Source organism: Semicossyphus pulcher, unplaced genomic scaffold (assembly GCF_022749685.1).
Source record: "Semicossyphus pulcher isolate SPU_LCO1_2020_fin unplaced genomic scaffold, fSemPul1.0.p SCAF_8, whole genome shotgun sequence".
In the NCBI taxonomy this organism is placed as follows: domain Eukaryota; kingdom Metazoa; phylum Chordata; class Actinopteri; order Labriformes; family Labridae; genus Semicossyphus; species Semicossyphus pulcher.
The window spans coordinates 14,718,548-14,731,691 of NW_027211759.1; the positions used below are offsets into that span (position 1 = coordinate 14,718,548).

The 13,144-nt window shown below is 41.9% G+C and overlaps 1 protein-coding gene across 1 annotated transcript; it reads left to right on the forward strand.

Annotated features, from left to right (window-relative positions):
* The first annotated feature begins 11,886 nt into the window (after window positions 1-11,886).
* On the forward strand, window positions 11,887-13,104 carry gcnt3 (glucosaminyl (N-acetyl) transferase 3, mucin type). Its single transcript, XM_069686069.1, has 2 exons — window positions 11,887-12,502; window positions 12,548-13,104. The coding sequence occupies exons 1-2, from the start codon at window positions 11,887-11,889 to the stop codon at window positions 13,036-13,038; spliced, it is 1,107 nt and encodes a 368-aa protein (XP_069542170.1). The 3' UTR covers window positions 13,039-13,104.
* The last annotated feature ends 40 nt before the right edge of the window (window positions 13,105-13,144 follow it).

Consider the following 13,144-nt stretch of genomic DNA (forward strand, 5'->3'; position numbering starts at 1 on the left):
TCACCTGTATTTTTTGTTGACACCAGAGGATCACTTGGACCCAGAGTGTAACACAGGATAGAGAGCTAGAACAGACTTCCAATTGTGTGCTTTCCCCCGAGTTTAGGCCTCCAGGTATTGTGTGAGTCGAGTTACCTTCCAATCCGAGTCGTCCGCTGTTACCTGAGCCTTGGTGTGAGCACAGGAGAGTGGTCTGCTTCACAGAGCTCCTTCACAGAGTGCGTTCTTATATTATGTGCTAGAAGGAGAGGAGAAGAGAGACAAAGAGAGCGAGTATAAGTGGAAAGCATAGCCAGTAGCAGTTGGGATTATATAGGGCGCAGCATCTTGACTTTACTGACAGCTCGTGTGAATCACAGCAGAGGGTGGTTGGAGGAAAATCCAACGCTTCGCTGCACTCACCTCTTTTTTACTGCTGTAACATAGGTGCACTGAGATACTCAGTCTTCTTCAGCGCAAACTCCATGTTTTACTTTTACTTCATAAGTAATGGTTTTAGAGATTTAGAATGACAGGTCGGCTCAGTTATTTCTGCGGCTGCTGTACTTATTTCATCTACAGCGTGACGCAAACACAAATAATAGAAACCCGATAGAGCAAGTGACCTTTATGAGCTACAGGAGCAGCCTCGCTTTGATTGACTGTGACAGTTTCCAGAGCTTAAAGAAAGTCTTGAGTCCACTGAGGTTTTGTAGTAATGAAAAATGTTAATGTAAGAGCTCTTTGGAGTAACTGTGAATCTGCCAAGCCAATCTTTTTCTTGCATAAAATACTACATATTGGAAAGGGTCACAGCATGATGGATGTGTGGTATTTTTTGACATTTACTTTCCCCACTTAGAAAATAAGTGCAGCTTAACCAAAAAATAGCTGTGATATATAATTTACACAGGCTTCCTAACTTTGTGGACCACCTACAGCATGTTTTCACATTTCCTTCACTCATTCGAGGAGTAAAAGCTCAAAACAAAAGTTGCTTTGGAAATGCCGATGCACTCTCCTGGAATGGATAGTCTAATATTTGCGCAGAGGGATTCTCAAACATCCCGTAGATTCTTAAGGAGTGCAGTGTTTCCAGGCTAGAGACAGAGTCTGGTCTGCATCAGCTACTATTGTGAGTGAGCTGATGGATGCAGGGTGGCGCCTCCAGCTGTTCCTTCTCAAACAACCTCCGCATCTTAGCACCAAACCCACGGCAACGCAGCAGGAAGTGCAGCTCGGGCTGTCGGTGGTCAAATCCTCTCATGTGGTGAGGTGGCAGAAAAGCAGCAGAGGATGTACTAAAAGCTACTGCCTTATTGCTTTTTAATTTGTTCCATTTAGTAAGTCTGTAAAGGAGGATTCCTTTTGCTTTAATGTTTTATGTGTGACAACTTTGCGACTCAATATCTCAGCTCCTTAGTTAGTTTTTTAGGACAGTCTCATGTTTAATAGCTCAGTAAAGCCCCGAAGGACTGATAGGGCAGGTTAATGACAGAAATCTCTCCATGCCTCTGAGCTACAAATAAAATACCAATTAACTTCCTGCCTGAAGAAGAGACTAGAGTCACGATAAGCTTTAAAAAAAGCAGCCTACATTATGTTTTTGTCTCTGTTTGCCATCCTTCCTGATGTTTGATTGAGTGCACCTTTTGGACCAGGGTGTTATTCAAGTCAACAATACAGCTGCAGGTGTGCTGTGGACGGACACAGTGCATGATGGGTTTGCCTCTTGCATGCGGTGTGTTCTTTTCTTTGGTTTCAGCTCGTCAAGCTTCAGGCTCAACCATGTGGCTGCAGCAACGTCATTCTTTCATTCACCGTAAAGCTTAGAAAGTGCCGTTAAATCACAAACGTTTTCATGGAGTCTTTGATATTTCAGTAGCTTTGTTCCGCATGTTTGCTTTAGAAAAAAAGCCTCCTTTTGTGTAATACATGTGACAGCTATGAGCTTTTGTTTTGACTGATTTAACACTCAAAGACCAAGCCTAACTTTTGAGAATTATAAGTACATTTTTGTGGATTATCAAAAATGCTTTAATGGTATTTGATTTGACTATTGAATGAACCTGTTCTTTTACAGTTTCAGACACCAGTGTCGCAGACATTGCCCTCAGAGCACCTATGAGGACGGGGGCCGGGGTGTGTGTCTGTCCTGTCCAGCGCCATGCACAGATTGCAGGAGTAACGCCCACTGCCTCGCCTGCCAACCTGGTTACTTCCTCAATGGTACCAGCAGCACAAACTTTCTATTTCTAATTTGTTCACTACTATTATTCGATTCGGATAACCCTTTTGTCCCACACAGTGCTAGTAGACTTCTATATACACTCTTAAGTCACTATGAGTTAGAGTGATCGATCATTCTTGTCAAAGACTAATGATGGCACTCTGAGTCTTCATTTGGATTGCAAATCATGTCCATGTCAGCAAATCTGTAACATGAGATATGCAAATGTAGCTTTATGCAAAACAGAAATTGGGTTGTTTTCTTCTCTACAGGCATCTCAGTTAAAGCTTTGACATGTGAAATAAAGCCTGTTCCTTAAAGGTCTCGAGTTGCGATACCTATGCTAAGCAAGACCACACTGAATTGTTTTTATATGTCCTGGTACATACAGTATTTCAGGGGCATTTGATTGTGCATTGTGTCAGACAGGATCCATCATGGACGATCAGCTAATTCTCTCTCCTTCAGCCATAAGGTCCTGTTTCAAAAGATCTAGGTTATTGTGCCTGGGTAGTTAAAGAGGGATTGTTGCCTTATGCCTTATTGTCTTTGCTAATGCAGATGAAGTCATGTGCTGGAAATAATGTCGGTCTTCTCTCTGCTCTGTCCTGTCAGGAGGGGAGTGCATTAAACAGTGCCCACAGCAAACCTTCAGTGACTCCAGTGGGTGGCGCTGCCAGCTTTGTCATAGCTCATGCCAGACATGCCATGGACCTCGATCAACAGACTGTGACCTTTGTCGTGGTGGGAACTCTCCCCTACATGGGCAGTGTCCTCTGGTTAACTGCCCATTGGGACAATATTACGAAGGTAAGAGGAACAACCATGTTTTGTTTTTTTAATTTCAGAGATAAGTAACTTAAAAGGTGTTAGGAGACAGTGGAGTCAGCGTTCTGAATAATGTGATATTTGACTTTTTGATTCCCTGATGGAAATAATTGCTTTCCTCCTATGGGAGGTCAGAGCACAGATCAGTACATTGTACCGGCTATTTGGAAGAATTCAGCGTCTCGCTCAAGGACACTTTAGCATGGTGGATGGCTGCCGCTGAGACAGGGGCTTGATCCTAGTCGAAGGCCCTCTAAGTTGAAGGACGGTCTCCTACTCGCTGTGTCACCCTGTACTGCATCACCTTTCATTCAAGAGCCATTTTAGTGGAGCAATTTCAAGGCTCCTCTGCCTCAAGCACAGGGCTCTTCACCTGCTTCACCTTTGCTTTCTGAGTCAACAGCATTCTACATTGTTATCTACCATGCAGGGCAACTATTTACATATCTGCCTCACTGGTTTCATTATTTAAACAGCACCTTGAATTGTCTTTCTGCTCAAATGTGCCATATCAATAAACTTGCCTTACCTTCCATTCTTGTATGGCTGAATACATCTGATGTTTGTCAGGAAAACTTACTTCTCCTAAGATTTATTTTTGAAAATCACGACCATTGTGATTAAAAAGAACTAAGCTCAAATATTGGGTTGCAATGTAGGAATTATTGAGCTTTACATTTGCAATGACATGTAGTCTAGGTAGCTTTTAGCCATACATGGGTTTTAACAGACGTGGTTTACCAGTCATCATTGTTAACTACTTTCAAGTTGCTGTTAAAATTGCCACAACAGATGTTAGACAGTATATAGATCTCTACAATAATAGGTTGCAGCTTTTATACACACCAGTGCCATAGAAACACAATGTATCCTGCCCTGCACTCATTACACATCATGTCCTGTCATTAGTGGCTCAAAAACCCTGTGACAGCTCGTTATGGTTCTCTCTAGTGGTGAAGTTAGTTAAAACAGAGGCATTAGGTTTTAACAGGCATTCATTTGTAAAATGTAATGTTTTGTTATAGTGTAACAAAGGGATGCTGTATATGTTTATCATATGAACTTATCTTATTGATTTCAGGGCAATATGGGGAATGCCGTGCATGTGATGCATCCTGTAAGACCTGCTTTGGCCCAAAGGCTCTGGATTGTTCCTCTTGTTTCAAAGGTACAAATACACTCACACAACCGGAACATTAAGACGTACTGAAAATGATCAATTATGCACTTAGTTGCAGAAGCCTTAATGCAAATTTTAATTACACCAAGGAGTATTTACATCAATTAACTCAACCATTCACCATAATTGCCATTTTTGAAACCACATAAATAGACAAAACAAGGGCGGAGAAGGAGTAGCTGTGCGTGTGGATTAAACCTTGAACTTTCCACTCACCAGGTTCTAGTGTTGAACTCTTCAAGGAGTGGATGGAAGGCATGCTTTCAAAAACAAGTCACAAAGCAATTTTCATCTGTGGAGATTTTAAATATTTACCTGTTGAAACCTTATAAAGACAGAATTAATTTATCAATACAATGTATAGTATGAGTATAACTAGACCCAGCAGAATGACATCTCATTGTGCTACTGTAATAAATAATATTTTAACCAGTGAAATTGAAACAGTGCAGTAAGTGGATTATCAATGAACAACGTCAGTGATTTACAAGAGGTCCGAGGAATCCATGACATATTAAAAAACAACTTACTTTAAGAAAAGTTTTTGTATTTCACTCTGTCGGAGTGAAACTATGGAGCAGTTTAAATGTGGAGCAACATGAACCAGTTTATGAAGAGGTATAAAGATGCAATTTTCACAAGGTACAGGGATGAAGGATGGGTTTGACTATCACCAATCATTTATAACCTTTGCGTACGCTAAAGTTGAGAACTGTATAAACAAACTTATCTCTATAAGCAAACTCGATGACCCATGCGTATGTGCATTTTGGAGGCAGGGCCAATTGGCGACACAGATGGTGAATTGAAGCCAGATTGTAAATTGCTGCCTCACACATTTAATTTCACCTAACATCAAATGTCATTGAGCGATCCACGTCACCATAAACATTCATACCGGATGTGTTATTTGTACTTGTGGCTATAGTGAGTCATATTCCATAAGCACCTGCACATGAAGAACAGGTTTGTTATTACACTGTGTGCTGCTTGGAGCCATTTAGACATTTTCTACATGTTTTTAGATTTTTAATTCATTATTTGCATTTAGAATTGCTGAGAATGTTACTGCGAATTACTTATTTTGCAAACCTAAATACCTTTATGGAGTCATATAAACTATGGAAGTTAGTTATTTGGCTAAAAGTTTTAGGAAAAAAAGAAATATCACGGCGCTGATCAAACCCAGCACTCATTTATTTGTCAGCCTCACGAGCTCAGATAAAAAAAATGATAAAGTGCCCTCTCAGGTGCCCTTCCAATGGATGAAATTTAATTGGGTGCCCTTCCAGTGGATAACTGATACATGTTGGAAAATTAGTTGGCTTTCACACCTACTGCGTGTGAGACAATGTGCCCTCATGGGATGCCTACAGTTGACCTTAGTTGCCCCTGTTGTTGTTTCCCATCACAACTTTCTGCGCACTAGTGCCCCATGGCATACAACTGGTGCCCTTTTTATTTATTTTTTGCCCCTGCCCCTGAAACAGCTTGAGTACGCCACTGCGAAGTTGTTTATAGTCAGTTTCAAGGTGCCCTTTGAAGTCTGTTTTAAGGTCCGCTTCTTCCTTCAATCAGCTGCAGCGTCCAATCTTCTGTAGAGGCTGCTCTCGCGTATCCTCACTTATAGCTCCTCAGAATTCCCTCATCGTTCCTCGCTCCCCCAAGCTCCCAGATATTTCTTTATGGGTATGTGGGTGTACATATACATATAACTTTATAAGAATAATGTATGATTATATATTTTATATTATATATTCATAAATCAATCAATATATATGTTTATATATATATGCATATAAAGGAAGCTGACAGGGTAACTATCAATCAATAACTAATGGAGAAGGGGTGTGATGAATAAGTTTGTACTTCTCCTTTTCAGATGTGTAAATTGAATTAACTAGGTGTTTGACTTGTTTTGCATTATTATTCAATTTTTCTGTCCGTCTCCTTGTCTATATGTTAATTTATCTTTTTTACATGTTTCAAATGTTTGATTTCAAATTTCAAACTTATTTGGTCATGTCAATAAATAAAACCATTATCCCAATTCTCACTGTGCATTGTGGATGTTCATGTCACAGGATATTTTCTGGACCAGGACAGTTCTTGTGCAGCGCAGTGTCCGTCTGGCTCCTACGCCAACTCTGCCACGCAGCTGTGCGAGGACTGCTCGCCAAACTGTGAGGCCTGTGTTGACACTAGCGATAACTGCATCAGCTGTTCCAAAGGCAGCTATAAACTATTTCTTCACCAGGGGCGGTGCTGGTCCAATTGCCCTGAGTAAGCAGCAGGAAAAACAGTAGAATGAAGAATGATTTAGAATAATGTTTGCAGGTGTTTATGGATTTTTCCTCTTTATATCTTATTAAATGTCTGCTGACTTTACTTTCAGAGGTTACTTCGAGGCAGCAGAGGGGTCATGTGAAGCCTGCGACGCCTCCTGTCTGACATGTGACGGCATTAAGTCCCAGTGTCTGTCCTGTGCTGATGGCTTCTACTTAGAGGGCGGCATGTGCAGACTCAACTGTTCACTGCGCACATATCCTGCAGATGATGGAACCTGTAGACGCTGTCCTCCACACTGTGATGTTTGCTCAGACGACAGGACCTGCTTCAGTGAGCTATTAGCCGTCTGGGCACTTTAACAGGACATATATCCTTGTCCTTATCACTTGTTACAACTATACCAACCCTTCTCCATATCATTTCAGAATGCACTTTCCTCTACCTGATGCTTAACGGTGCCTGTAAGGCTAGTTGCCCAGTGGGCTATTACGAGGACATGGAGGAGGGCCGTTGTGGTCAGTGCCACCCTACTTGTGGCAGCTGCTCTGGGGCATTGGCAGATGACTGTGAAACCTGCTCAACATTTAGCCCCAAACTCTATAAGGGTTCATGCTCCAAAGAATGCCCCACTGGTACTTACTATGAAGCTGAAGCTATGGAATGTCAAGGTGAGCATCTCAATACATAGATGTGGCTTTATTTAAGCAAAGTTCAATATGCATGGCTACTTTCTGACCATATACTACCTGGTAATGTCCCTTTAGATTTTTAAGGCCCCATTGTTTATGTACAAAACATCTCACTGATGGAAACTTTAAAAAAAAAAAATCTAGTCTTTAAAGATGTAGAACGTGGTTTCCATGTCTGATATAAAGAAATGTTTTAAAAATCACAAAAATATACAATAATTATCTAATTGGTGCTAAATCCACAGTACCGTATTATCTGTAAGATTTTGTGACAATTTAATACAGTATATTAGATAATAGTGACGCACCTTTACGACATTGTCAACGACATGACACACCCTCTGTAGTAAACACAGAATTACAATCATCCCAGTGACACAGCCTGATTTGTTTCACTTCCTGTGCAGAGTGTCACCAGACTTGTAGGAGCTGCTCCGGCCCTGAAGCAAACCAGTGCACCCAGTGCGAGAGGGGACTTGTGCTGGATCCAAACACATTGTTGTGTGGTGTGACGGGTGACACAGACTGCCCAACAAGGACCTACCTGCACGACGACCAGTTCACTTGCATGGGTTGCCACAGACACTGTTACTCTTGCGAGGGGCCGGGCAACGATGAATGCCAGACCTGTGCCGTCCCAAAATACCTTAACAGTGAGCGTTTCCCATCAGTGTTAAACTGCATGTGCTGACATTATGAAAATAAAAGAAAAAACGTCAATTCATTATACAACTAAAGCATAACCATGACACGTTCAGTTCTTCAGGGAGGTGATAAAAGTATGGATGCACGATATTGGATTTTTTGCAGATATGCCGATATTTTCCAACCCTTTTTGCCGATTGCCGATTTCGATATCGATATTTTAGGCACGTCTTTTCCACCTAATTGCAGAGAACATCAAGTCTCCCCTGTAGTGGAATTGATATCATGCCTACTCTTATTGTAGAGGAATCATCGAGCATTTAGGCATAATTAAAGCGTTTCAGCGTATCAGCAGAAAATATCAGCCATTGCCGATATGTCATTTTCAAGCCACTATCTGCAGATACCGATAAGATGTCGATAACATTGTGCATTCCTAGATAACAGGCTTAGTTTTATCTTTTACCACAAAGGGGTATTTAGCCATAGACATACACTGGCTGCATGATGATGACATAATTACAGTCTCGTTCATGTCGCCTAAATGTGACCTGTGCTCACTTGCGGTAATAGCAATTTTAATTCTTTGAAAATGTTTTTAGAGGGACCTTATAGGATATTGTTAGCAATGAAAGGAGTTGAAGATTTACGCGTATATGTGTGATATTAGTGCTGCAAGTGTCTGAAACATAATGAACGTACAGGATTGTGTGCACAGTGAGGACAGCGATGGCGCTGAAGGAGTATCTGATAGGTTACACATGATCAGGGAAGAGCTGTAACTTCTGTGAGTTCTTTCTTAATACAGTGAGAAAAAAGAGGCTTATTAACACATTTTTTCAATATGTGATGTGCTTGAAAAATTCACATTCTTGATTCTGAATTCTTCTCGATTTGATAAAAAGCAAGGGGTGCACTGTATCTGTCTTTTGCCCACTGAGCAGCAAAGAAAGGCGACTGTTGTTATCTGACTAAGAAAAATGCTGTGAAGAGAGCGTTAGAATATGCAGCTTTTTATATGTAATTTAGTTAAGTTATTTAAATACAGAAGAATAGCAGGAGTGAATACAGATAAGTTGAGATCTGAACTTTGTGTTTGTGTGCTATTTCCCAGACAGCACCTGTGTGAGCGAGTGTCCGGCTGGTACGTACAACACTAAGCAGGAGGCGGATGGTACCGAGCTGGGATTCTGTTTACCTTGTGATCATGCCTGTTCCACGTGCACCGGAGCATCGTCCAGAGACTGCCTCTCTTGTTCTCCAGGATACCTGCTTCTCCTTCAGCTCTGTGTCACCCATTGCCCTACTGGGTACACAGCTGAAGGCTCAATTATAATCTTTGCAATATTTATTTTACTTTGTACAAACAAAGGACACAAAGCATGTTGTGACTAGAGTAGCTTCCATTTCTGTGGAATGTATTTAGCAGTCGAGCAGCTTCACATGAAAACTTACAGGATATCCTCAGTTCCCTTCAAAGTGATGTTGCTTTTTATGCCATTAGTTATGAATGTAATTTATACAGAAATATTACAAGTTTTCAATGAGGATCTGTATTTTTTTTAATATTGATCAATGTACCTTTTTGCCTTCTTTAAGTTTAATTAACCACAGATAAAGTAACAGACAGACTTCCTGAAAAATCTTGGACTATGTCTGCAAGAATCCAAAAGTCTGTGCACACCTGACTTGTTAACATCATGTCATGCGTTCCCTTCAGGTATTACAGAGAGGGCTCCCACTGCGAGAGATGTGACCAGTCCTGTGAGCTGTGTACAGGACCAGGGCCTGAGTCCTGCAGGGCCTGTCCACCTCCTCTCCTGGAGCTGCAAGGCACCAAACTGTGTGTTGAGCGCTGCCCGCACCGCTTCTATTTGCTTAATGACATGTGCAAACAGTGCCACACCAGTTGTCAGACCTGCACAGGTGATGAAGGAGCTCTGTGATATCTCTGATATATCTTGTTCTCAAACATTTTGTGACATATAGACAGCTGAGCAATGCCAGATCTATCTCTTTCCAACGTGTCAATATTTGTCTTTCATTATTTAATTCTGCATAAGTGGGCATTAATATATGTGTGTGTGTGTGTGTTTGCAGATGCCTCGCCTCAGGGCTGTGTGACGTGCGACTGGGGCAATACTCTAAAGGACAAAGTCTGCTATCCGCGCTGTGAGGAGGGTCGATACTTTTCAGAAGAGGTTTGCTCTTAACGGCGGGTCACATACCATGTTGTGTTATTTGTAATCGTACTGTTCAAAGGAAAAGATAAGTTTCATTCTTACATTCATTTACCATACAATGCATCGTAAAAGTTAATGTAAAACCCACAAAGGAGATGCTCAATTACGAAATCATGTTCAAGTTAATAAACGCCTGAAGACAACTCGTATTGTTGTCCAGTTTATGATGAATATTTTGCTGCTCCTCGGGGGTTGTAAAGCTTTTGTAACCTTATGAAGCCTCTTTCTCCTAAAAGCAACACAATGGGCACAATGATGCTGACCACAATTGCAAACTGTTCTGCTCGTCCAAATTTTCTTTTGGTTATAATAGAAATCGTGTTTTTTAATCGTATGTTTGTAGGAAGCCTGTGAGCCATGTGACAGCTCATGTAGGCATTGCAACGGCCCCAGACCTGACCAGTGTCTTACTTGTCACCGGGATTCTGCTCTTCATGCTGTGGAGAACCGCTGTGCGCGCTGCTGTCAGGCCGGAGGGAACGACACTGACTGCTGTGTTTGTGACAGCCGCTCAGGTAGAGACCCTGCCTATCAAAAGAAACATAGGATTATTTCAATATGACCACCTACTCAAGCTCCTCTTCTTTTGTTCTAGCTCTGTGTGTGGAGGCCCCCCAACCCAAGTCAGGAGACGACCAGGAAGCAGACCTGAATATGTCCTCCAGAGCTCTGAAGCACACCACGGCCGCGTTGCCTGTCGCCCTGCTGCTAGCGCTGGGTTTGGCTCTGGCTGTGTTTGCTTTGGTGAAGGCCCAGGCCAAGAAGAGGTTCTGCTGGAGCCAGAGCTATGAGAGGCTGAGTGGCAGCGCCAGCATCAACATGCCCCACGGTGTGCCCGAGCCGGACAGTGGAGACGAGGTGGATGTGGTGTACACCAGCAGAAATGGATCGGTGTATCGGCGCTACAGCTTTATCCACGAGCAGGATGCAGATGCAGACCAGGATGAGGGCACTTGTCTTGATCAATCTTAGATGCATCGAAACACCAATCACAATATGAAGACTGACAGGTAATTTCAAAATAGTTTCATGTTTAGAAGATGTATTTTTTTCTTTGGTATGGTGTATTCTGAATTCTGGTGTTTATTTTATTCGACAAAGTGCCTGTATCTGTATAATGCACATTTTTAGATGAGGCATGTGTGAGTAACAGTGAACAGTGAAATACATGTATCCTTTTATGAGTTTTTTTTTTAAAGAGATATATTTGTTAAACATTAAAATGATCATGTATAGTAAATGAAATCGGCATTATTTGTTGTAAATAGAAATAAAAAAATAAAAACATTATTTGATGCCCTCAGTGCACCTTGAAAACTGGCTGTCCTTTCGATATTTGAACTATTATAAAGCTGTTCAATTATCTCTCTGCTGGTGCCACTGTAAGCAACAGTGGGAGGGTATTGAAGTTTAAGTCTACCAAACATTAACTTTGTTTGCATTGATAATGTGTTGTCTTGCGTCTGTAAAAACAAAGTTAAGTGGTAATATCCACCAGGATTTAGTTGCTAAGATCCTCCTTTGAAAAATCCCATGAGGAAGAAATTCTTTCCACACCTTACTTTGACACACCTACAGGGAAGGCTGATTCATTTAGCATTCTTCAAATGAATACAGCACTGAAGCCCTTCCCCATTTGATCAAACTGGCACAGTAGACTTGAGCTCACCTGCTCTCACCTCAAGAAGGGAAATGTTGTTGGCTAGATTGTTGTTGAAGCTCCTCTCTCTCGTCCTCATTGGTTTATTTTATTTGGTCCTTTGGAAAACTGCCTTTAACTCGCAGTCATCGTCTGATCTCAGAATGCCAACGCAGTTCTCTCTTGACCTGGCTGGTTGCACGGCTATAATCAGCGGAGACATAGAGGGCAAGGAGAGGGAATTGGAGGAGCTGCTTTCATCAAAGAGAGAAAAGACTCTTCTATCTGAGGACTACTACCTTAACGAGACAAAGAACTGTGGCGCTTATATTGAAAAAAGAGGATTCATTACAGAGCCCCTCAGTGAAGAGGAGAGGGATTTTCCTATCGCATACTCCTTTGTGATCCATGAGAAGATCGAGATGTTTGAGCGACTTCTACGAGCCGTTTACACTCCTCAGAACATCTACTGTGTGCACATGGACCAGAAATCCTCAGAAACTTTTCAAAAGGCTGTACAGGGAATTGTTTCCTGCTTACCAAATGTGTTTATAGCCACTAGGTTAGAAAAAGTGGTGTATGCCTCATGGTCCAGAGTACAGGCCGACTTGAACTGCATGAAAGATCTGCTGCACTCGCAAGTCCAGTGGAGGTACTTGCTGAACACCTGCGGGACAGACTTTCCCATCAAAACCAACAGAGAGATGGTTCAGAGAATGAAGGCCCTCAATGGGAGAAACAGCATGGAGTCTGAGGCCACCAATGACTACAAGGCAGGTCGTTGGCAGTATCATTACAAAGTCACTTCTGATCTAGTCAAAACAGACGTGAAGAAAAGTCCCCCACCTATTAGCAGCCCCATGTTCACAGGGAATGCTTATTTTGTGGTCTCAAGAGCCTTTGTGAAACATGTGATGAACGATGAAGAGGTTAAGAACTTAATTGAGTGGGAGAAGGACACATACAGCCCCGATGAGCACCTTTGGGCCACCCTGCAGAGGATGCCTTCTGTCCCTGGATCAGTGCCCATTAACGGGAAGTATGACACATCGGACATGCTTGCCTTTGCTCGAGCGGTGAAGTGGTCCTATTTAGCAGGAGATTTGAAAAAAGGAGCCCCATACAGTCCTTGCACTGGGCAGAACAGAAGAGCAGTTTGTGTGTACGGCACTGGGGACCTTCAGTGGCTCATGAGACAACATCATCTCCTTGCAAATAAGTTTGATCCTGGGGTTAATGATGTGGCTATTAGATGTCTGGAGTCATTACTGCGTTTCAAAGCTTTAGACCAGTCTTCACCATTAACAGAACAATAGTCCACCGTTTTGTATCAATCAGTTTAAAAGTAAGTAAAAAGTATAATTTACTGCAATAATATTGTAGAAGCCATATTATTTATGGTTAGAAATACTCTTGATTTTC